General features: G+C 39.1%; 1 protein-coding gene across 1 annotated transcript; it reads right to left on the bottom strand.

Moving 5' to 3' along the window:
• LOC124281774 (zinc finger protein 143-like) lies at nt 1-27,227 on the bottom strand. Its single transcript, XM_046717747.1, has 14 exons — nt 26,960-27,227; nt 14,964-15,284; nt 14,029-14,185; nt 13,766-13,843; nt 11,956-12,060; nt 10,120-10,253; nt 8,280-8,351; nt 7,256-7,378; nt 6,464-6,665; nt 5,484-5,663; nt 4,715-4,960; nt 4,427-4,548; nt 3,606-3,806; nt 1-2,905 (listed from the first exon to the last, which is right to left on the bottom strand). The coding sequence occupies exons 2-14, from the start codon at nt 15,267-15,269 to the stop codon at nt 2,768-2,770; spliced, it is 2,064 nt and encodes a 687-aa protein (XP_046573703.1). The 5' UTR covers nt 15,270-15,284; nt 26,960-27,227; the 3' UTR covers nt 1-2,767.
• Between the last annotated feature and the right edge of the window lie 188 nt (nt 27,228-27,415).

Raw genomic sequence — 27,415 nt, 5'->3', positions numbered from 1 at the left:
AATCCAGTGATCAATAGCATGAGCATCGATATACGCAATTGGGATACGATGATGTGTCAACCAAGTCAGCAGATATATCTAGGATAGCATCAAAGCTGGGGAGGTTCCCATCCAAATCATATAAGAGGGGATTACTAATTTTCCTCTCATTAATAAGAGGTGGGTACTTTTACAGATGATGACCTTGAATAAAGTTCTTCCCACATTAACTCATATGTAAACAAAGCTGTGAGATTTATTGCCAAATATTCCTCTTTGAAGCACAAATTGTGACTCGCCTATGAAAATTGTTACTGGTGGATGTTAAACATCAGAGAGATGACTTAAGCATATGTACAGTTATAGTAACATTTCTTTTGTGGTTTGGTTCACATAAATATGTTTAAATAATATCGTCACTTGATTAACTTGATTAGAAAGATTCGGTAGGGCAGATATGGGACTGCTTCTCATGTTCTACACAACAGGATATGCTTGATAGCTTATGGTTTTAATGAAACAACACCTTAAAAAATATATTCTTGTGGGAATATGCAGAAATAGTACATGACTTGGGCCTAGATTTTTCTCTCTGTTTATAGTTGGCATATTGCACTTAGCTATAGGCATTAAGTATGGAACGTCTCACTAACAACTCTCATACATGAAGCCGAAATGATTCAGAACCACACTGGAAGATTAAAAACTCTCAAACAGCCAATTTAACACATTCAATCTGAGATCATGTTGTACCAGTAACTGAGCAATGTGATTGAGCTTACATGCATCTCATGTCACTAATATTTCCATGGTCCTTGACCCCCTGAAATGTCAATTATGCCTGGCTCAGTTATTTTCTTGAATTGCTTTTCTTATTTCCTTGAAACTTGACAGTGAAGAGGTTTCATAAACACATTCGTTTTAATATCATATACATTTTAAGTAACTTGCATTCCTCCTGGGATATTTACAAAGAAAACCAAAACAAGTGGACTTGACCATGTTGACCATTCAAATAGAAATGGTAACAAACTTAGGCTTTGACAACATTAAATAAATTGTTGATTTTTATAAAAGTTATTAGAGTAATCAGCAATTGTTCATAAGTGAGTGAGTGAGTATGGTTTTACGCTGCTTTTAGCAATATTCCAGCAATATCACGGCGGGGGACACCAGAAATGGGCTTCACACATTGTACCCATGTGGGGAATCGAACCCAGGTCTTCGGCGTGACGAGCGAACGCTTTAACCACTAGGCTACCCCACCGCCCCAGCAATTGTTCATAAACAAGAGACATAAAGATATGATAAATTCGGCTGTAATTCAGTCCCTGGTTGTGTTTCATCAAAAATAAATGCATAATGTTTGGGAGTAACCTTGATTAGCTAGCTAAAGTAGACACAACATGTTTGTACAGTGTTGTATTACTGTTTAACAGTTGTACAAAAATGTATACAATTGTACTGGGAGGTATTATGGTACAGTTGTACAATGTTGTTTGAATACAATTGTTGTCCTCTACCGCAAAAGTTGAACAGCTTTGTATAAAGTTGTAGTGTTGCAACATGACAAACATTTGTACAACTGTACAATTATACAACAAACACTTCTTCATGCACATGAATACAACTGTAGAATACAACTGTAGATTTACGCAACAGTTATTTCATGATACTCATCTGCCCAACTGTACAGTTAATACAACTCTGTAATTCCATGGTGTACATTTGTACAGTTCTTGACACACTTTGCAGTGTTCTGGAAGTACAGATTCATCTCATTCAAGAAAACAATAACCCAAGATTTCCTACGAGGATTCCTCCTGTAAACCTAAATCTAACGTTTATTTCCGACCTTCACTATTACACCAGTGCCATAGACTGTGCACTCTATTGTTAGGACTCTCTCTAATGTAATACTGACCAATGGCTATCTTACAAAACACGACCAAAACATACCACTGACTGACTGAGTTTGGTTTTACGCCGCTTTTAGCAATATTCCAGCAACATCACGGCGGGGGACACCAGAAATGGGCTTCACACATTGTACCCATGTGGGGATTCGAACACGGTTCTTCGGCGTGACAAGCCAACGCTTTAACCACAGCGTTATTTAGAAGCTGGTTTCATCTTCATCTGTCCCATCGGAAATTTCAAACATCACTCCTGAGTGTAATCCAATTTGATGGCTATTTTTAGAATCAGATTCAATGAGTGAGCGAGTTTAGTTTTATGCCGATAGCAATATCACAGCAAGGGAGACCAGAAATGGGGTTATCGAGGATGATCAATTAACGAAATAAAGATCCATATGTTCAGGACTTCATATATAGTCAGTGAAAAAGAACTAAACTTTAAGTTGGCAAGGAAGTGCTTGACCTGCTCTGAAGGTCAAGGTCATGGGCAAATGAATTCTTGAAGGAGCCAGCTCCACAAAGTGATGTTAGCATTATGATAGTCCTAACAGTATGGAAGTTACAATGATCTTAGCGCTAAGGTTGCTTTGTGGAACTGACTCCAGGATAAATAACACACCAACTGAGCAAATCTCTTTTCAGCTCGTGAACAAAATAAGCAACACAGTGCTTGTGGAACAAAATATTAAAGGGTCTCAGTACAGACAAGTATCAAACAAGTGAAATAAATTACCTTTTGTTAGCCTGTTTGTTGAGAATCAGATTCCATCACATTCATATTTGTCTTGCAATAATCATAAGTTCCTTTACTGAAATATTGAAATATAAAAATAAATAAACATAATCTCTAAGTCATCCCATAGCCCGTGTTATTCAGCTTGAAACATAATCATAGCAGGCTCCACCGACGTTGATGTTGTCTGGGGTGCGGAAGCCACTGCTGATGATGTTGCTGCAGTCTCAATTGCCTCTGTTGTCGTGAACTGAGCCTGGCCAGCTGCAAGTTGCTGAAAAAGATCAAACAGGTTTGTTTCTCTACCTCTTGACATTTCACAGAATTGACTGGTTTAGTAAAGACGATATCTATTTTCATTATCAGTTCTCTGTGTTGTTGCTTATATGTGGGCATAGAACACTGTTAGTTCGTAATACAGGCACCAGTGCATGTGCCTGGGGAACAAGTGCATGTGTGTTTGTCTTTGTCCCTCTGTGTGTGCACACATGGGCATTTACCCTGGTGTGCATATGCCTGGGTGCACAGGTGTGTGTGTGCGTCTGTGTTACTACGAGGGGCTATCAAAAAGCTTTGAGCCTAAAATACTGATATTTGCATGATAAAAATAACTGTACGATATTGAAGAATGATTTATATCATTCACATAAACATAATACTGACATGCACATGTCGCTAGTTTCCGGTCACGTGACATCTGACACATGTACCCATATTGAAACGACAGAAATGGAACAGCTTGAGTACAGAGCAGTCAAAGTTTTTAGTCCTTGAGGGCCACCCGGTGAAACACATTAAAGAGCAACTGACAGCAGTACAAGTACCCCATGGGACTCAGTACTCATACTGCTGTCAATCGCTCTTCAGTAATGTATTACTATTGCAAGTGTTTCTCACGTTCCAGAATTATACCAGCTGGAACAAGAGCACTTGTGGCACTAAAAACAACAATAATCAAAACTATATAAAAATACCTGCAAACTTGCATGTATGGCCTCCAGCTGACTAGGGTCTGTGACAACAAGCACCTGTTGACCCTGGTCACCCACGGTGATGCTCGCAATGCCCTGAGCTTGTTGTAACTGCTGCAGTGCAACCTGGCTCGGCGCATGCAGCGTCACCATCCCCATCCCTCCTGCATCTTCAACCACACCTTCAGCAGATACCATTGCAACCTTAAAGAAGAAAAATCAAAGCATCACTATAACTATTCATGATTCTATGGTCATCAGCCGAATGATGTTTTCCTGATGACTAATATGATTATGAGGTCATCATGCTACAAGATCTATTGAAACAAGAAAGAACAGAGTACGGACCGTTCATAATTTATGGCTAGGGGGTGTGTGGGTGTGTGATGATGATTTTTATGGAGAAGCATGTACAATGTGAATGACACCCCCTAAAATGTATGTACAAAATAAGTAACCCCCCTCCAGCATGTCATGTACAAAATCAATTACACCCCCTCCCCTTCCCATAATTTCTAAGCATAATGTTAAACACATTTTTATGTAAAAAAACTGCCGAACCCCCATACGAGTGTACAAAATTGCTGACCACCCCCAGCTCCCAAGAACAAAATGGGTGACAACCCCCAAAAAAAAATCATCATCACCCCCAGCCATTTATTATGAGCGGTCCCTAATTTATTTGAATTTTTTAATGTCAAAACAAAACTATGGCAGCAAATGGGTCCAAGGTCTAGATAGCAATGGAATGGAGATATATTGCACTAGACAATGCCAACACTTCAGCAAAAAAGGTTCCACAAAATGCTACTGTGGTGACCAACCTGTTGAGGTTCCGATGTGTTGATAACCAGAGTTCCCTCCCCTTCCTCCTGAGATGTTCCTCCTCCAGCCAGCGTCACCTGTAATCTGGACCTCTTACTGGCAGGCTCCTCCCCTTCTTCACCTGTCCACACAGACAATAACAAATGAAGGGAGGAGAAAGACCTCATCTTGTGATCACTGGAGGTGGAGTTAAGTGTACATTTACTGTCAAACACTGGAAGTGGAGCTAAGTGTTCTTATCATTTGATTGTAAGATGCCACCATACCATGCATCTTGCTGAACATACCCTGAGTCAGTTGCTGTTGCTGCTGCTGCTGAGCAAACAACTGAGCCTCACTCTCAGCTGTGGTGTCCTCACCGTGAGCTGTACGTTTGTGCATTGCCAATGTGGACGTCTGGCGGTACGTTTTCCCGCAGTGGTTGCAGATGTAGGGCTTGGAGTGTGTGTGCACCACGTGATGTTTGTAAAGGCTTGAGTACTCAGTGAAGCGCTTATTGCAGCCTTGGACTGTACACACATACGGCTTCTCACCTGCAAGGAAATCATCAGCATGGGATATTCATTGTTGTTTGGGTTATACAGTGAGTGAGTGAGTTGTGTTTTATGCGGCTTTTAGCAATATTCTAGCAATATCATGACAGGGAACACCAGAAATATGAAAACAGCAGGTGGTCATTAATGTTTTTTACCATAGTACACAAGCCATCAAGCATGAAAACAATCCCAACTAAACTCAAGATTGGTTGGTAGGATGGTTTGGTGTTTAAGCCACACTCAACAATATTCCAGCTATATGGCCGCGGGCTGTAAATAATCGAGTCTGAACCAGACAATCCAGTGATCAGCATCATGATCTACAAAACTGGGATATGATGACATGTGTCAACCAAGTCAGCAAGCCTGACCACCAATCCTGTTAGTCGCCTCTTACAACAAGCATGGGTTACTGAAGACCAATTCTAAACCGGATCTTCACGGGTCTCTAAACTAAAGAAAGTATCAATTACATGTCATGTTAATGGCCTTGACCAAAGTTAAAGTATGGACAATGTACCTGTGTGGATTCGGACATGGTTCTTGTAGTTGGTTGCGCTGGCAAAGGCCCGCCCACATCCATCCACCTGGCACACGTATGGACGCTCACCAGTGTGGGTACGGATATGAACTTTGCGAATGTTGGACGTTGTAAAAGATCTATCACATCCCTCAAAGGGACATTTGAACGGCCTCTCTCCTGAAACCATCAGAATCAGACAATAAAACATTTCTGTTTAATAAAAGTTCAAACAAAAAAATCACATAAAGCAAAAACTGAGTAAAGCTGAAACTCCAAAATGAATAGTGACACATCATTTTTAGTAAGCTAACAAAACTATGTAAGTAGCATGAGTGATATTCTGTGAAACCTGTGCAAGAACCTGTAATGAAATGTTAACAAAGGTGCCCATGTTGTCAGTATTGGATCCAGATTATCTAAGTATTCTCCCAGGACAGAGTTGTAGCGATTACATGTCAGCATTATTACCCAATATATTTCACAGACAAAATGCTGCATTGTCAATTTTATGAGGGTTCAGGAACAAAGCTCATGAAGGGTCAAAGAAACAAATAATCAGTAATTTTAGGCTGAGAATGTCAAAGTAAAAATGTTCCATAAATGTAGGTGTCAGCAAAATGTGATCGTCCTGAGTCTCAGTCCTACCCTATCCCCCACCCCTTATGATATATTACCAGTCTGTTATTTTCCATAAACAAACCAACTGAAATGAGCTGCTGACAAGTTACATTTTACAAACAGTGTCTACCCATGTTCAATATCCTGCTTGCATATTTTCAGGTATGTTCATGACAGGTGGACAGATGATCGAACAAATTGTCTTTCAGACTCCAACAAATTCAGTCCCAAAAATAAAAATATAGTTTCGAGTCTACAATTTCATATTTTTTTTTACACAGAATCTGGTCATTTTAATAATTATCGAAAAAGAGCGTTTAACCAATTTTTAAGAAATCAGATTTGAACTTGCTGCTGACCTGTATGAGTGCGGACATGTTTCTGGAGATCGCCGGACGTCTTGAATGCTTTATCACAGTTGTCTTCTGGACATTTGTAGGGCTTCTCCCCTGTGTGTACACGTGTGTGACTCTTGAGGCCATACCCTGTAGCAAACGCCTTGCCACACGTCAGGAACTCACACTTGAATGGCCGGTCCCCAGTATGAGATCGCTCATGAACCTTTCAAAAGAAGGAAAGCAACAATCAAATACTATTAATTTCAATCTAAAAATGTAAAATATTTATCAGAATTGTAGTTGAAGCATGAACTCATGAGCTAAAAATACATGATGAAAATGGATCTCCTGATTAGAATATTATTTGAAGCTGTGCTTTCTGCAATATTCCAGCCATGTAACATCAGCCCACATCTGGACCAGAAAATCTGGTAACTGATATGAGCAATGATCCATATCATAAGGGTACTCTGACATGCAATCAACCAGGTCACAAGTCTGACAAACTGATCCTTAATGTTTCGTCTGACAACCCGATCCACTATGTCTCGTCTGACAACCCGATCAATTATGTCTCATCCATCAACCCAATCAATTATGTCTCGTCTGACAACCCTATCCATTGTCTCGTCTGACAACCCGATCCATTATGTCTCGTCAGTCAACCCGATCCATTATGTCTCGTCTGACAACCCAATCCTTTCAGTCACGTCTCACAACCCGATCCTTTATGTCTCATTTGTCAACCCGATCCACTATGTCTCCCCTTACAACTCGTCCATTCTTACCTGGAATCTTAACTGGAAGTCTCACCTTGAGATGATGTAGTGTTGTATAGAGGCGGCCACACCCTTCGTAGGCACACCCATAGGCCTTCTCCCCTATAGCCAATGCCTTTTCTGTGGCAATCCGGTTACAGCCCTGCCCTAGCACAGTCTGAAGAGGAAACTCACTCATGTAAATAAAATATGCATACATATACAGAAGACATTTTCAAAATCTCAAGATATATTATTTTATTAGTAAATATCATTAGCTCTTCAACCCAACCCATCTTGATAACACGAAAGTGTCATACTACTGAATCCTTCTCGATGCCTACCCAAATGAGAACAATTTCAATTTGCATTTTCTTTTTCTTTTATAGATGTGAAATACTCATTGAACACACAAACGAATCATTCGAACCCGTGGCCTTCAGGATGACGAGAGAATGCTTTAACCACTAGGCTACCCCACCGCCCCTTTGTCAAAAGTGAGTGAGCGAGTTTAGTTTTACGCCAAACTCAGCAATATTCCAGCTATATGGCGGCGGTCTGTAAATAATCGTGTCTGGACCAGACAATCCAGTGATCAACAGCATGAGCATCGATCTGTACAATTGGGAACTGATGACGTGTCAACCAAGTCAGTGAGCCTGACCACCCGATCCCGTTAGTCGCCTCTTATGATAAACATGGGTTACTGAAGATCAATTCTAAGATCTTCAAGAAGATCAATTTTGTAAAAGAATTAAAACAAAGAACCTATAACTTTGTGTAACAACCAGTCAACATCAAAATTGTTATTAGGGATAGCACAGAGATACGCATCCTCGATAATCTCCAGGGTATACATTCCGATAAATATCCACTAGTACCCTGGATGCATCTACGGTTTGGCCCAATAACTGTATTACCTCCCTTATCGAAATGTCAATATTTACTGTCAACCGTGTTTTCAAATTAAGATTTTCCAACTCAGATTTGCGATGAAGTTAAATCTTGAACAATATTTACAGATATTAAGCCCCATCCAAATTTAACATTTGAAATGTCTAGACTGAACTTTAACTCACTATAGTGGTAGGATTTGCTGCAGGCTTCTCCTCCTCATGGTTGATGTGAGCATGTGCCTGCTCTGCAGAAACCTGAAACACATACATTTTTCTAATACAAAATGGGACTAAATGTAATGAAATAAAAGGAAATTGATGAAGATCATTTTAGTATGTGTTTTCTGACATATTACGTTTATACATAAGTACTTGGCAGATGGCATGTCTTTATGATAAAGTTATTACGATGTTCTTCTGTTCGTGTGACTATTCAAGAAAATCCTGCATGTTTCTGAAAGCATCTGATCCGCACTGAATTTCACGAGTTTACAACACAATTAACCTGAGCATAAACAGTGGATTTATTGATATGCTATTTAAGATGATGTGAAGATGTGTGATCGCTGGGCTACTTTTTTTTTATGGGAGCCACAGTTTACCCCGCAGTTTAACCGAAACCGCAGTATCGTCAAGGGGATTATGTTTTATAAACTTTAAGAACTTATTCAAACAGATAAATCCGGTTAGAACTAGTCTTCAGCAAACCATTCTTGCTGAAAATAGTTACCAAATGGATTATCAACTTGGCTGAAGTATGTCAGGGCATCCCAAATCCATGTATCAATGGTATTGACGTCAATCACTGAATTGTCTGTACCAAACTCCATTTACAGACCTCTTCATACCACAGTGGACATGGCAACTCAACACATAACCTTGGTACATAAAAGAATCGGGAACCCCCCACACGTGTGATGTCTCTCATATAGCCACAGGTGGCTACGATCATGCCACAATGATCCAGCCAAGTTGGTCAAGGGTTAAAACTGGACTACTAGAGTCAGTCAGTTACCTCCCTTGCCTTGGGAAGAACGAGTGAGTTCAGTTTTATGCCACACTCAACAATACTCCAGCTATATGGTGGTGGTCTGTAAATAATCGAGTCTGGACCAGACAATCCAGTGATCAACAGCATGAGCATTGATCTAAGCAATTGGGATATGATGACATGCGTCAACCAAATCAGTAAGTCTGACCACCCGATCCTGTTAGTTGCCTCTTACGACAAGTATGGGTTACTGAAGATCAGTTCTAACCCGGATCTTCACAGGTCCCCTTGGGAAGATATAGGCAAGGCCTATATTATAAGTTGTTCACTGGTCTCGAGGGGGACATGGGCTGATGTATCCTCAATGTTTGTTTATGTTCTGGAGCCCAAAGGGCGACGGGGAACATAAACAAACATCGAGGGTACATCAACCCATGGGCCCTGAGGGACCAGTGAACAACGTATTTATCTTACCGACCACCTCAATGGTAATTTTGAACTGTTTGAAGCACGGGTATCGGATCATAGTATGGAGTACTAGACGACAAGACAACAAGCAAAAACAAATTTAGAGTTATCTCCCTTCCATCGATATGCATTTGCAAAACATCGGTAATTTCCGTACATCATATGTGATTCCATGTTATTCGAGATAAAGAATAACTACTACGAAGTACCAAATGAGTTTGGCATTCCCAGCGGGGTACAAAATGTTACTCACTTGCAAGCGGGGTACATTGAAAATAATAGAAGAGCGCTCAGCCAATCAGAAAACAACATTTATGTGTGAGGCAAGATAATATGAAATATACCTCTGTTCAACAGCAGTGAACAGGTACTCATAAGACGTGAGGATAACATGAATGTTAACATTTTATCACCTAATAGGCAGCATGCTTGTATACTCTACAGGAAGCTCAGAATGAAAATTGAGTGCACACTCTTCCACTGACTAGGTTAATAATGCTTTAAGGGGTGGCTTTGATGCATTAATAAACACATTTTTCACATAATGTTGTAAGATGTATCTACCTGTGACAAATGTTCAAGACTGAGCGCACTGCCGTCTAGAGTTGCTGCCTCACCAAACAGAGCTTCAGGGTTCGGATGGGCGATATAGGCCGTAGTACCATCCTCAAGTGTGATAGCTTGGAGTCCCTCGGCCACTGGGAAGAGGAAGAGTCACATTATTGAAATTCACTAGAAAAATTCCTTAACAAATTATCAAAGTTCCCTGTTCTTTGTACTAAATGAGCTACTCAACCAAGGTAAGTTAAGCTAGTAACTTTCATGAACAGTGTTGGAGTGAGTGAGTGAATAAGCATGGCTTTACGTCGCTTTTAACAAGATTCCAGCAATATCATGGCAGGGGAATCGAACCAGTCTTCAGCATGACGAATGAACACTTTAACTACTAGGCTATCCCACTGTCCCGTATAGGAATGAAGGGAGGTGAGGTGGATAAGGAACTGTATCCCTTATTGTACAGTGCACTCTGTCAAACTCGGACTCTGTCTTTCTCGGATTGCTGTATAAACAGGACTGAACTCACGGTCCCGACGTAATCCTTCTTTGTTGTCATAATAAAAAAGTTCTGTATCTCGGACTCTCATTATTTCGGATTTCGGACCAAAGTGTCGGCCCGATAAGGTAGTTACATGTAAAAACATTGCTATATAATTCGGACTGAGCAGGAAGTCCGCTTGGCCAATAAACCTTGAATAAACATTCCATTGATTCGTTTGTGTATTTTGTCTTATTTACTTAGCAGACCTATGACCTGTGACAAAAATGCTTCATGTATATATTTTGGCATTAAACATCGTGTGTCCAGTGTGAAGATTGAGGCGGCGAGAGCCGAGATGTCACTTGTCACTTACATTACATGATCGCACAAAAAGATGGAAATAGTAATTTTATATGTACGTTTGACAACTTTTATGATTGTTTCTGTTGATTTTATTCATTAGTATATTCAATTTATTTAATGAATTCCTCGAAACATCGTTACTTTGCTCTTTGACAATGTTATTGTGGACCCGCTGCCTAAGCAGGTGTCCGAGAATCGTTGTTTTCAATAACATTGCGAAAAATAGTTTATAATTTTAATTCTGCTGATAATATATGATAAATTGAAATTTAATAAGTGTTTTCAGACATTGTGAAATGTGATAGAATCTGTATACTTTGGACTACTGTATAATTCGGACTGTTTAGTCGGTCCCAAGCTGGTCCGAATTAGACAGAGTGCACTGTACTTGTTACCCAATATTCACGATATGCATCATATTCACGTCATAGTGGATTTGTTGCAGCCCTACCATATACATGAAGCAATTACTGAGCAACACAAATATACTTTGTTTGATCAGATCTACCCATGACTGGTTAGTGAAAATTCAGTAAACTCTAAATTCAAGAAAAAATGTGTGGCCCTAGTTTAACCTAGGGCCCCCATTCCACAGAGGCTAATATGATCATAACTCACATACTTAATGATAGACACTATGATTGTTTTGTGGATATGGGGCACCTTTCACGGAGAACCTTTACTAAGGTTAACCTTAACTCTCATTCTTTAACATTGCATTAAGGTTAACTTAGTGACTTACGACCACCTCAGTGCTTTGTGAAAGAACCCCAGGGCTCTGGCCCCCAATGGTGACATACTAGACTTGCACAAGTCACTTAGCTAATAATTTATTGGTTAAATGATAATTTCTAAAAAACATAAATATCCCTATAACAGACTGGCATCCTTAGATTGTACTGTCAGCTTATCTAGACTTGACTCTTTAACAGATAGAATTACTATACATCCATGGGCTTAGCCTTCAGTACAGCCTTGGAGCAAGGCTAGGGACATACTTGCAGCTTTAGACGTGGGTTGCAGATAGGCTGTGGTGCCATCTTCCAACTGTATGGGCTGACTCTCCACCATCTTCTCTCCCGTCGAAGGGTCCACACCACCCACTATTACACAGATACATACTTCAGCCTGGCGGCAACATTTCATACAATACTTAACATTCAATCAGTGATGGTTTAACATTGTAGTCAGTCTGCTATCCTTTACCACTGCATCAACTGACTGTAACAGGAGATAATCAATTATGGTTGTTTTTATCATATAAAATAATGTATCCTAAATATCCAACCATATACTCAATTTATATACCCATCAATAAATAGTATGCAACAATTAGGCTTTTGTCATTTAAGAAAAAACATGATTAAACAAGACATAATTAACAATGAAAACAAGACAAATTGGACTAATTTTACATAAATTACAAAAAAAATAAAAATAACAATATCACTCATTTATGAGTTAGAATTAATGTAATGATAAAAAATTATCCTTACCAAATCTCACTAACTTATACATCTAAATAAAGATATAAAACCATTGCTGCATACCATAAACAGATTGTATTTCAAAGATGCCAATGAGACTAAGAGTTTCCTCCCTTTGAATATCATGTATTTGAAGTTTGACACGAGCATCTTTATTAGCTCCATATACATACACTCAATAATAGTGGTGTTCCGATTAATTGAAATAATCGAAGATTGGTCGCAGTGACCAAACGACCAAGCAATCGATCACAGTTTCTCATAATCGAACATAAACGATTTGGAAACTACTGTTTTAGTCTTTGAAAAACTTGACAATGGAACATATCTTAGAAGTTGTCAGGGCCTGAAAACGTGTTTAATTCTTAGAAAACTCACTTCACTAACTGAAAAGCCATGACTGAATATTTCTCTAAGACTCAAGGACTGACTGACTGAGTTTGGTTTTATGCCCGCTTTTAGCAATATTCCAGCAACATCACGGCAGGGAACACCAGAAATGGGCTTCACACATTGTACCCATGTGGGGATTCGAGCCCGGGTCTTCGGCGTGACGAGCCAACGCTTTAACCACTAGGCTACCCCACTGCCCCTCTAAGACTCAAGGAAGTTTATGTTCATGATATATTAGTCATCACTTTAAAGAAGCAAGTTGCATCATGTTATACATATCTGCAATAACAACCTGGATAGGAAAATCTGAAAAATGACGCTAACCAATTTTTTTCGATGATTGTTCGTTGGTAATGAAGCAATCATCATCAATTGTGAGATTTCAACCAATTCCCAACACTACTCAATAAGATGCTATTGTCTACCTGTAAGTATCTACAGGATCTCATCCAAGTGTTTATCCATGTGAAATATATCAACATGAGTCAATGAAAGTTGAAAACTGATGTTTGTTGAGAGGTTTTAACCTTACATCATCAGGTGTTGATGTATTTCGTATCAAAAGACTGACTGACTGACTGAGTATGGTTTTACGCCGTTTTTAGCAATATTCCAGCAATATCACGGCGGTGGACACCAGAAATGGGCTTCACAAATTGTACCCATGTGGGTATCAAAAGACATGCGGTAGATATTCTATGTAGCATTTAACCTGCTTCCAACTTTTTTAGTTTTTAAACAGTAATAATCAGTCCCTCGAATGTAAAAAGTATTGCTAACTATTACAGAGAGATTAATGAAGTTATCTGATTATGACATGTTAACCAATTATGTCACAATGGTCTGCAAAGCATCACCGCTTTAACTCCTGTGGAGGTCAGTTTGGGATGACAAAGAGCAGCCATCTATATTTAGCTGTCAGGCTCACCTTTCTCTGCAATGCCCTGCACAACGGCTGTGCTTCCATCTTCCAAGGTGACTGTTTGCCCCTCCAGAAACTTAGCATCTGATGTGAGAATCAGAACAATTACTCCAGTATTCAAAAGATTTTCAACGAAGATTTGAAACCTGGATAAAAAAGGTTGTTTTGTAATGGTGTCTCAAGGCCCTAATAAAGATGTTTAGGTGGTTTTTGTTTGAATAAAACAGTACAAACTAGAATACTTATTTTGATTCACGATGGAAACCTACCTCTTGGATGCTGTATAAATGCTGTGGTCCCATCAGCTAGCGTGACAGCTTGGACCGTCTGCCCCGCCTCTGTCGCGACAACAGTGCCCTCTGGTAGTGAAACCGACACACTGATCTGCTGAGCATTGTTGGGGTCATTTACCATGTTTTCTGCTTGCTGTCACATAGAAACAATAAAAGAAATTCACACGACCTTTCAAAGAAAATACACACTTCCACTAGCTACATGGCTGGTAAGATGTTTCATACAAAAAAAAGGTACTTTATTTCATTCTTGTAACATGAATATACATAGAAACCCCATAATTCAATAGTTCTTTTAGTCTGACAGAAACCTCATCCAGAGCTGGAACAAGAGTGGAAGTCTTGCCATAACCCTAATGTTAAGAGCTGAACATGTAGGGTATGTCTATTGATAACCTATAGCAGCAAACTGAAAGGATTCCAGGACCGTTCTTAATCGTCTCAATGCTGCTGTCGAACCCATTCCACAGGAGAGCAGCATAATGACATCCCCAAATAAACTTTGCAATAAGTATTCAACAAGTCGGATTTACACGTCATTTGAATTATGAATGGAATGCAGTAATTTCAGCTTTCTAAATATATAATCTTTAATTAGTTTATTGCCAGTAAGTACCCTGGAAATTAATTGTTGGATGTCCCGTAGTTTGGTAGATAAAGGTAAGACCCTGCACTTACCATTTTAATTTTAATATAAAAAATGTCTGGGCAATGGCTCAAACCATAGTCTTGCCCTCCATGCAAAGAAAACAAACAAAAGTTGAGATACTCAATCAACATATCAACGTTGTACATAACATTGTTAGAGTTGCCTCCCTTGGTGCATTCACTAGCAAATGTGGTCTTTTGTAAAAGGGACAGTGTTCCGAACATAAGATCTGCATATTTCACATAACATCCTGAACACCCACCTCATTGGCTTGAAGCAGCAAGCCTATTACTTGTTGTGAGGACACTGGTATGGCATTGGCAAGCTCACTCGCTGTAGGATCCATCATAGAGACAGAGGCTGTATGTTCCGTCTCATTTTCCGCCACTTCACTGGAGTGCTCATCAATATCGGCCACAACAATGCTCTCATCCACCCCTTCCATGGTGTGCACAGGGTCACACGACTCCTCGCCACCTTGTCCAATACCATCTGTTTCCGACGGCAACGGTGACATGTGATCTGATTCAACCTCAGGTAGATCAGACTCCAGGTCTTCTATCTCCATTGCTTAGACCTACAACTACACAGGGAAAACAGAATAAATCCAAAATTCCCAGACCCAAACTTACAATTTTCTTCTAATTCCAGAAGTGCTTAATAAAGAAATAACTACGTTTCACACAAGCAGAATTATTTCCTGTGTACTAGTGGTGGTCCGATTAATTGAATTAATTGAAGATTGGTCGCAATGACTAAACGACCAAGCAATCAAACATGTTTTCTCATAATCGAACACAAACAATTTTCGATTACTTGTTGCATTAACAACATGTTTCACAAGGCTGGTTTTGTCTGTTACATTCATAAGCACTACAAGCTCGTTCCTTGTCATGATTGAATTTATCTTAAAGAAAGATAAGAGGAAATTTATGTTCCTAACATACTAGTCATCAATGTATGAAATAAGCCAAAAATCCAGCCCGACATAAGGGCTGGTAACTGAAAAATGTTGCCAGCCCAAAATGGATTTAACCAGACCAAACATGGTGAATTTACTCAGGTGTATGGAACATCTAAAAATTTAGCCAGACTATCGGGCTGACTAGCTGTAAATTTGGATCGTCTCGGGCTGTCGGACAGGCCTTACTTCATATACTGTAGTCATCCTTTAAGATGTGAAATTTGTAAATGCATTTTGTGCAATTTGAAAATGGCAAACCCGAAAGAAACTACATGCCTTTTTCTATATTTTTTTGTGCATTAACAAACATAACCAGGAGAATTTGATAAATGACGCTAACCAATTATTTTAATGACTGATCAGTTGTAATGAACCAATCATAAATTGTGAAATTTTAACCAATTCCCAACACTAGTGTGTACTGTGATATCTAGTTTAAATGGTTTTAATCAAATCTGTCTTTTCTGAAATCTGTAATCTTGCATAGATGCAGCAAATGTGAACCTATTCCCAGTAGAGTACTCAAAGGAAATCAGAAAATTACCCAATTTTTTCAAATAACTATACAGTAGTTCATCTGTCATGTTGTTTTTGTTTGTTGTTTAACTCCGCACTCAGCAATATTCCAGCCATGTGGTGGTGGTCTGTTGCAAATAATCGAGTCTGGTCCAGACAATCCAGTGATCAACAACATAAGCATCGATCTATGCAACTGGTAATCTGTCATGTAAGTATTGTAAGACAAAACCTTAGGGTGGCAGGTGTTCTTTACTTATTGTGGGTAGTATGTATAGCATGGTTCTTCAAAACAAAGTTTTCTTTCCTTGTGGAATTAGTTTTTCAACTCTAAAAAGAACAGTTCATAGAATGTGTGAGATCGACAGTCAAGTTTTATCCTCTATTTCCTATGTGTGGGTATTTCAAGATGATATTTGCAGGGCTTCTAAACTACTTGACATTTTCCAGTTACAAAATAGTGACATCATTCCCAAGAAAACCATTCCACTATCAGTAAGACAAGACAAGACAAGACAAGACAAGACAAGACAAGACAAGACAAGACAAGACAAGACAAGACAAGACAAGACAAGACAAGACAAGACAAGACAAGACAAGACAAGACAAGACAAGACAAGACAAGACAAGACAGACAGACAGACAGACAAGACAGACAGACAGACAGACAGACAGACAGACAGAGTGAGTGAGTGAGTGAGTTGGGTTTTATGCCGTTTTTAGCAATATTCCAGCAATATCACGGCGGGGGACACCAGAAATGGGCTTCACACATAGCACCCATGTGGGGAATCGAACCCGGGTTTTTCGGCATGATGAGCGAACGCTTTAATAACTCGGCTACCCAACCGCCCCAACAAAACTAAGAGTTATCCCAGTTGATGAGAGACAAGAAATCCTTCACACTAGGACTGTTACGATTCACCTACATATTCAGTGGGAGTTTAGTTTTACGCTGCACTCAGCAATATTCCAGCTATATGCCGGCGGTTTGTAAATTATTCAAGTCTGGACCAGACAATCCAGTGATCAAGAGCATGAGCATCAATCCATGCAATCGGGATACGACAGGTATCAGCGAGCCTGACCCCACCCGATCCCTTTAGTCGACTCTTACGACAAGCATGGGTTACTGAAGATCATTTCTTCATGGGTTATTCAGTAAGACGGTGTATTGGCAATTTGACTGTAATGCAATATATTGCGATTCAGGTACCTGTATTGTGATATATTGGGAACTTAGTTGTTGGACAGTAGATGATGGTAATTGTGCATTTAGATCCAATTTTCTACATTATAAGTCTCTAAAATTATATGTTATGGTTCTGATAACAGCAACCTCAAACTTAAGTTGCACAGTCAGGGATTCTGTTTTTCTTTTTTTATAAATCTATAGTAGTACAGTATGCCGTTTTGTCATTGAATAACAAAGTAAAACATCTGTTGTAAATGAAAGTCTGTGGAGATTACAATTTAAACCATAAAGATAAAGACAAAAACTTCATAAATGTTCTTTACCAAATATACATGTTATCAGAAAAAATATGATAATATGTATCATTTGAAAAGCGTATTGCGGTACACTGGTGATACGGTGCAGTCCTAATATTCAGTGCACTGAACCTAATTCCTTCATGAATTCAAAATGGGGCAGTGGGGTAGTCTAGTGGCTAAGGCGTTGCTCGTCACGCCAAAGACCCTGATTCGATTTCTCACATGGGCACAATGTGTGAAGCCCAGTTTCTGGTGTCCCCCGCCATGATATGGCTAAGGAATATTGCTAAAAGAGGCATAAAACCATACCAACTCACTCATGATTTCAATTTGTTGTCCATGATCACTAGAATCGAATACTCAGAAAGTTTAAAAATTTATGTTTTTATCTTGAATTTGTTTATCAAAGCAGACCTGTGAAGGTCCATGTTAGAATATTGGCCTTCAGTAACCCATGCTTGTCGTAAGAGGCAACTAACGGGATTGGGTGGTCAGGTTCGCTGACTTGGTTGACACGTCATCGGTTCCCAATTGCGCAGATCGATGCTAATGCTGTTGATCACTGGATCGCTGGTCCAGACTCGATTATTTACAGACCGCCTCCATATAGCTGGAATATTGCTGAGTGCGGCGTAAAACTAAACTCACTCACTATTTATCAAAGCAAGATGTGGAACAGATCGAAGCCAGGTAGTGTTATAGTCAATACTGTTATATAGTTCATATGACTCTAATGGGGTCACTGGCCATTGTCATGACAACTGAACACTGTCATATGATATATTTTGTTTATCTGACTGAATGTAATAAATAAAACATAAATTGGTGACATGTTGTGAAAAATATTTCCGTATATTAGTGACATGAATTGGATTCACTTCATAGTGGATTCATTGCAGCCTTACTTAAATCTCAGTAACCATGTCGAACATCAAACCCATGTCTTCAATGAGTGAGTTTTATGCCGTTTTTAGAAATAGTCTATCAATATCCAACAGGAGACACCAGAAAGGGGCTTCACACATTGTACCCATGTTGGGAATCAAACCCAGGTCTTCAGTGTGACAAGTGAACGCCTTAACCACTAGGCTACCCCACCACCCCCATGTATTCAGTGTGATGAGCCAACAGGTTTACCCATTAAGCAACTTTGTCGCAAATATTCAATCAATTTTAGTCCTTCGTCTGTGCTGATACGAAACTAGGGTGTATAAAATAACCCTGTTACTTCGTGCGGTGGGGTAGCCTAGTGGTTAAAGCATTCGCTCATCTTACCTAAAACCATGGTTTGTTTCCCCACATGGTTACAATGTAGGAACTCCATTTCTGGTGTCTTCTGCCATGATATTGCAGGAATATTGTTAAAAGTGGCATAAAACCATACCAGTCCAAAAAAGTGAACAGTCCTGAACAAACACAGCCAGTCCCAAAAACTAAAACAATAAAGAAAAATCAACCAATGTTGAAACAAAAAAGAGAAAGAAAATCAATTTCAACACAAAGTTCAAACCAAGTTAAGTTGATTTTTCAAATATTTCCCCTGACCAAAGGACGGCCTTACTTATTTAATAGACTGTCCACAAAAAATACACCGTCAAGGGCAGTGGGACGGGCCATATTTTATACACAGAACCATACTGACATCCTCCCCGCCAGAACGACGGTGCAGCCTCTAGTGCTGCCATTCACCACAGGATATTGAAGTTTGTTCATAAGATTATAAGACAGATGTTCTGATCTCTCATCTGAACTGAAAAGACTTGAAGCCTTGACTCAAAAAGATTCATTATAAATTTTATGAGACAAATCCTTCTAGGATGCGTTGTCAGTTCTTCACACAGCAAGAAATCATACAAGAGTATTAGACATTTTAGTGAGATAATCTAAATAAGAAAAAAAATCAGAACTTAACAAGAAGACAAAAAACATGAATTCTGTATGGGATTTTTTGGGTAAAATTAGAAAGACCAAATGTGGTTGTCAAAATGATTGGTTGGTTGGTTTGTTATGTAACACCACATTCAGCAATATTACAGCTATGTGGCGGCAGGCTGTAAATAATCAAGTCTGGACCAGAAAATCCAGTGATCAACATCATGAGCATCGATCTACACAATTGGGATACAATGACATGCGTCAAGTCAGCGAGTCTGACCACCCAACATTGTTGGTCGCCTCTTACGACATATTGTTGCGAAAACTTACTTATCCCATATTTTTTTTATAATCAGCAGATATTAGATAAATATACTCCCCAGGGAGTTGAGATTGATAATACGATGTGCCGTAGAGATTGACATCCAATGATCGAGGGAAAAATACCAGCGCCTTGAGCATGCACCAGTTGCGTGGATATGTGCGCTATATATAAATATACTATAATAATAATAATAATAATAAATGATTATCAATTTCGATGATCTAGATCGATAGCTAGCCCTATATGACTGATTGTCTATTAATTTGTTTCGTACTGTTAACAACTGTTTGCCTGGTCCAGACCAAATTTTATGTGGTTTGCCATTCAGGTTAAATATTGCTGACGCAAAACAAGATTCTCCCTTCCATCATTTTGTTTACCCCACACAGTGTAGCACCAGTGATGCATTTTCAATGTTTAGTTTGTTGTGAAATCTTCTCATCATTCATCAGGCTGCAATCATCAACAAGGTCAAAATATATTTGTTTTGTAAATAATTACCAATGACTGTTTACAGAATGGATTTTTGTTATGATTGTTAGGTGTATGTGACACTGTATTTAGTTGTTGTGTAAACAGTATTTGTGGAAAGTGAGTTGATAGGTCAGTAAAGTGTGTGACATTGTCTTGTGTCACTGTCTGAGTGTTGAACACTCATCTAAACCTAAGCAGATTTGTACGTAGACTAACGCTTAGTCTCTGAATATATACTAGCCACATAAAGAAACTGTGCACACCAAAAATATAAATGTAGGCACACAGCGTCTTTACACATAAATACAGGTGTGAACACAGCAAGTATTAGAGACAATCAAACGCTAATGCACGTGCCAGGCGAAGTAACGTCATTGATGGTAGCCTATGGACTTGCTTTGTGTTACTGCACGTGCAGCTGCACATAACATGTGAAACTAAAAAAACTGCTGTCACTGTCGAAAGCCTGATCTTTGGTCATTCAAACGTTCACAAATTCACATGAGAAGTCACATGCACAATTTCACATCATGCCAAGATTAACATCTGCTCAACGTCATGAAGCCATTGGAATGGTTCGAGCAGGCATGAGCCAACAACAGGTGGCAGCACATTTCCAATGCCATCGTAACACGATATCTGCATTGGTCAGGCGTTATCGAAACACTAATGACGTTGCCGACCACCCACGTTCTGGGCGTCCCTGAGTAACGACGCCAAGACAGGACAGATGGATTCGGGTGACTCATCTCCGACACAGGTTCCAGACGGCAGAGACCAAGTTCCAGACCATTCCAGGACTGCACCGTATCCACCCCAACACCGCCAGGAATCGTTTACGTCAGTATGGGATTCAACCACGACGCCCTGCCATCAGTGTTCACGAATAGCGCCTGACCCTCGGACAAATCTGGCAGATTCACCAACGGTCCGATAGAAGTCTACAACCACCCGGCCCCAGTGTCTGACTGACAATGTTTCACAATGACTTTGACTGAAGTTGTTATATGTGGCATGTAACACTTGTTTCCTGTTTATAAATCTTATGTTTGTTAATAATTTCAATGCCAATTATAAGAGTTGTTAAATCTGAAATGTGTGTTTAATTTTATTCTATGGGTCCTTTGAATTTTCAATGGGTCAGACAGACATCTGAAACTTACAGGACCAATGTCCTGTTACTTTAAAACACCATTCGTGAACACTGCCTGCCATATGACCCATTCTGACACGTCATCGAGACAACCGTCAAAGATGGTGTCGAAATCATGTTCACCAACCTCGAATATGGTGGAGGAATGTTGTGTTTACAGATGAATCGAGGTTCAACATTTCCCATAGTGACGGGCGTCAACGTGTCTACCGGCACTTAGGGGAAGGTTATGCACGCAACTGTATCGTGGAGAGGAATCGTTTTTGAGGAGGCTCTGTCATGATTAGGGAACTGACTGACTGGACTGACTGACAGTTTTCACGCTTTTAGCAATATTCCAGCAATATCACGGCTGGGGACAGAAATGGGCTTAACCCTCTAGGGAATTGGTCTTCGGGGACGAATAGGCTTTAACCACTAGGCTACCCCAATCGCACATTATTGGTAGCCGCATTGCTTAGGCCATCGCTGGTGTTGGCTACGGGGATCAGATTCTGAGCCCTGTGGCAGTTCCTTTTCTGCAACGTCATGGACCAGGATGGACATTTCAACAAGATAAAACTCGTCCTCAAACGGCTAGGGTTGCAATGGATTTTCTCCACCAGAACAATGTCATGTTACTGCCCTGGCCTGCAAATTCACTGGATCTCTTCCCAATAGAGCACGTGTGGGATGAAATGCAGCACCGTCTTCCACATCCTCCAGATAACGTTCGTGACTTGGCACGAGATTTGGAGAGGATATGGCAGGCCATTCTCCAGGCCTTCCATGCTCATTTGGTAGCCTCCATGCGTCGTCGATGCACTGCTGTGCTTCACGCACACGGTGGTCATACCCGTTATCGACTTTGTGACTTTGTCATGTGACCCCTTCTCGATTTGGAACTTTACATCATCGTTACGGATATTGTTCATGTTCTTTTGACATTTTGTTGTGGTCCGATACTTCAGCTTATAAAGTGTCTACATCATTTCGTCTTTGCTTAGTTGTATTCCAATTATGAATGAATTTTCTGTGTGCACAGTTTCTTTATGTGGCTAGTCTATATAAATTTTGAGTTCAGGGACTGTGAGATAACTAGTGTGTATGGTATGAGCACTGTTTGAGCACTGTTGCAGATATATCATGACAAAGGTTGGTTGGTTTGTTGTTTAACACCGCACTCCAGCTATCGAGTCTGGAGCAGACAATCCAGTGATCAACATCATCAGCATCATTCTATGCAATTGGGATACAATGACGTGTCAACCAAGCCAGCGAGCCTGACCACCCGATCCCATTAATTGCCTCTTAAGACAAGCACGGGTTACTGATGACCAGTTTGAACCCAGATCTTCACAGGTTCATGACAAAAGGACACCGAATAAACACAGTACACTGGACATGGGAAATTATGTGACTGATAACTGCTTCATTCCTTAAATATTTACTCACATCATGAGTCCAACTAAAATACGAAAAGATTTGGCAAGTCTCTATTGCCTCAAGTTGAGGATGAAATTAGGAAATGTTCATGATCCTTTTGTATTTGAATATTTGGGGGGGTTTATATCTCATTTTTCATAACATCAAGTTATCCCTTTGAATATATGACAGTAAATTTTTGTATTGATAGTTATCAATAGGTGTTCGGTATATTTTAAGCTATATCGTTTAAATCTACTCGCCAATGTGTGGTCATTTTCAAACAAATTTCAATAAAACACTCTTACTCTTTCAGGCAAGTTCTAATTTGCTTATGTACATATGATGCCCTAAGTGTGTCACATATCACGTAAGCTCACATTAGTGATACATCCAAGTTACAAAAATATAAGACGCTGCAATTTTTAGCATTGTTCTCTGCAGTAGAGTTCATGAACATATCATGTCTGCATTCGGACAGTAAATACAGATTTGAAAAACAAACAAGTTGAAGTCTACATGCATTGTGCTGAGTGTCATTAAATGAGTTTTTTTTCAGTTCCTTTTTGTTTACATATATAAACAACTGTAACAGAATTAGCTTGTTATTTTATAAATGTCTGTTCATCTTGAAGTCTGGGTAACTGAACCTGAGCATTAGCTTGCCTGCGCTGGTTGTATGAAGAATTTGGTATCTGCTTCATTTTCAATAAACTTCAGAAATTTCTACACAATAAGCAGGTTTTATTTTATTGAAAACAGTTTAACTGCACTCTGCATAGGACTAGTTGCTAAAGTGAGTGAGTCCTCACTCATCAGACTAGAATAACAGTGTTCACGAATCATGTTTCAAAGTAACAGGACAGTGGGTCCTGTAGGTTTCAGGTGTCTGTCTGACCCATTGAAAATTCACAGGACCCAAAGAATAAAATTAAACACACATTTCAGATATAACATTTGTTATAATTGGCATTAAATTATTAACAAGTATAAGATTTACAAACAGCAAACAAGTGTCACATGTCACATATAACAACTTTGGTCAAAGTTGTTGTGAAATATAGTCCAGACACTGGGGCCGGCGGGTTGTAGACTTCTTATCAGACATTTTCGAATCTGCCAGATTTGTCAGAGGGTCAGACGCTATTCGTGAACACTGGAATAATTTTTGTGGTAATTTTCTATCAGTGCATGGGTCTATAAGGATTTTCTTAAATGTGTTATGGATCTTCATGACAAACATTGTCAATATTCAATGATCCTACATACAAAATGATGGAGGCAAATTGTATATAAAATACTCTAAGTACTACTGACTGACTTGAGTATGGTTTTACGCCATTTTTAGCAATATTCCAGCAATATCACGACAGGGGGACACCAGAAATGGGCTTCACACCCATATGGGGAATCAAACCCAGGCCTTTGGCATGACAAGCGAACGCTTCAACCACTAGGCTACCCCACCGCCCCCTCTAAGTAGTAAGGACTTATGATTCATGACAGACCATGTAAACATGTATGCAAAAAAAAATTAAAATCACTTTCAAGGGAGGTAACTGTTCTAATGTTCGAGTCCATCCATTTTTATGATGTCTGTCTTACTTAAATCATTTTAGCTTTATGTTTTAAGTTGCTGCCTCTACCATGTAAACAGAAAAAAGAAAATTCAAAGAAACTAATCTAAGCTGAAATGGATCTGAACAGAATTATCAGATGAACACTGTCTACAAGGAAGCTGTAAGAAGTCCGAGAGATATGAGGTTAAGTTTATTTTCCTCATTATCATTTAATGCAGACTGAATATCCTGTTTAGATTTTAATTTCACATTGTTAAAATTCAGACCACACCAGATGGGATAGCAGGTCACTCACTATCACTGCAGTAGACTTTTTAGGAAAATTGGTCCATGAATGTGCACGAACTTTGATTGTAACATCCTGTGCTCTATACACGCTCATAGCATTATTTTAACATATCAGGGTGCTGTTGCACTTAAATATATTATATACTAACACTATATGACTGTCCAGATATATGTTAAGTCACCAGAGTAAGGATCACCTTAGTGTGTGTTCCGAATAATTTGAAATAATCGAAAATTGATCGCAGTGACTATATAAACGACGAAGCAATTGATAATCTTTTCTCATAATCGAACACAAACAATTTTGGAACACTTGTTTGCATTAACAATACTTTTCACAAAGTTGTGTTTGTCTGTGTCGTTAAGTTTACATTTCATAAGCACTACGAGCTCGTTCCAGGTCAAGATTGAATTTATCTTAAATACTCCAGGAAGCATATGTTCATAACATAATTGTAATTGTCTAAAGACGTCAAATGCTTTTTGTGCAGTTTGCAAATAAAACCAAAAAATAAATGGGTTTGTTTTATATGCATTAACAACCATAACAGGAAGACTAACAGCTAGTCTCTGAAATGAACATATTTTACAGAACAAAAGGTTTTTAAATTAAAATAAAATACAATAAAAAGGAGCCCAGACTTTCTTCATTTTCAGAAACGGTGGTAATCTTTACTTACCACACATTCTAGACTTGCATCAGCACCATTGGGTATATTTGTTTCAGGGTCTGTATGGCAGACTAGAAAATTTGATATATGTCGCTAACCAATTATCGAAACGGTTTTAATGAACCAAACAGCAATTATGAGATTTTAACAAATTCCAAACACTAGTGCTAAGATCACTTTGTGCAACAGACCCCAGGGCCATGCAAGTGCTATCCCAGGGCCATGCAAGTGCTATCCCAGGACCATGCAAGTGCTATCCAAGCATCATGTTCTCAAAGTTTGTTCAATATCTTTCAAACTACATTTCAAATTTATTTTTTTCTTGAAAAAGAATACTCAGCAAGACAAGTTTATCAACTATGATTGAGTGAGTGAGTATGGTCGCTTTTAGCAATATCCCACCAATATCACAGTGGGGAACACCACAAATAGGCTTCACACATTGTACCTATGTGGGGAATCAAACCCAAGGGGTCTTCAGCGTTTCAAATACAGACCCTTTAATCATTAGGCTACCCACCACCCCTTTATCAAACAGGATAGTTTTCAGGACATATATTCAATTGCTGCATGACAGTTGAGAGCTATTTTTGAACTTGAAGACCTGGAAATACTACTAAAAATCTTAAACATAGTATGATGTAGTGGGAAATTACTCTTGAGTTTTAATGTTAGATTGATGCTGTTCAGCTATTACAGAGCAATACATTCCAGAGGTTAACCAGGGTTAACTTGAACTGGGCATAATATTATTTACAAAATATTCTGCTCGACATGAATTTGTTTTATTATATCTTTTCTTTTACATAAAATGAAAAACCTACACACCATATTTCTCCTCGATTCTTCATGGATTGTAAAAGACATGCTTTTTTTCCAAATTTAATGGACAGAAACTCTCTGATGTATCACCATTGAATACCTAATAAATCTGCGAATAAAACTTAACGGCTGTTTGCAGTCCGTAAAATATCTAGGAGATTATTGATGTCTACACCGTTGAACAATAGATAAAATACAAAGTGAAGGAGCACCACCGGGTTATTGGTCAAGTTGCCTAACGACCACAATTATTTCCTTCATACAAGGAAAACACAATGAATTTGAACTGTACTTGAGTAGCAGATTTCAGAATATTAATCGATAAGAATGAAATAATTACAAAACTCGGCTCTCTTAGGTCACCGATACCAGGTAGTTTAAATTTCTATTTACAAACACTGTTATTTGTGTGCAAATGTGTTTCAACCTTAGATACTGGTTTTATTGTGACGGCAACATTTCCGTCCGGTTGCCTTGTCGCTTCTCCATAAACACGGCCAATTTCGTCCTCCATGATGGTTTGAGGTCAGAGAATTCGCAAACAGAGATTGTACACGAAAATTTGGACTCAAAACCACCCAATAATACCAGTTTTGATCTGCACCACATCTTCCCAACCCCATATCTTCTCGCGACCCTTCCCGAAATACTTTTCGCCGACAAAAGTTACAATGAACACTGGGAAAACTTACCCAAAAATCCTCACAGGACCGCCATGCACTGCTTCTCTCGGGCTGGCTAATTATGCATAATTTATGCAGGAGCTAAGCCCGTCGATAAATCCTAGTCTTGTGGCAATACTGACGTACTGTATGTGACACAAACAATTCAATATGGTTATAAATAATCTTTTTAAGAATCTACATAGAAATACACCTCAAACAGAGACCCTGAGGAACGTGATGGTATATTTCATCCAGAATCAGGGCACATATTTCACAACGTGCTAAGGAAAGATAACTCTGTAAATCATTTTCGCGCATGCATTTTGATTTTGATGAGTCGGGCTCTTCGAAAACAAACAAAAAGAACTAGATAGATGAAAATTGTTTCAAACCAATTTTATCTATATGCACGTTCCGTACATCCAGCTTACGAATTCTTTAGCAAATCCACATCTTTTTATAGGTCTATGCTACTATTGATCG

This window comes from Haliotis rubra, unplaced genomic scaffold (genome assembly GCF_003918875.1).
Source record: "Haliotis rubra isolate DU_JTF1 unplaced genomic scaffold, ASM391887v1 Scf29, whole genome shotgun sequence".
Lineage (NCBI taxonomy): Eukaryota > Metazoa > Mollusca > Gastropoda > Lepetellida > Haliotidae > Haliotis > Haliotis rubra.
Note: the sequence above shows the minus strand (reverse complement) of the source record. Positions and strands in the feature narration are given on the sequence as shown.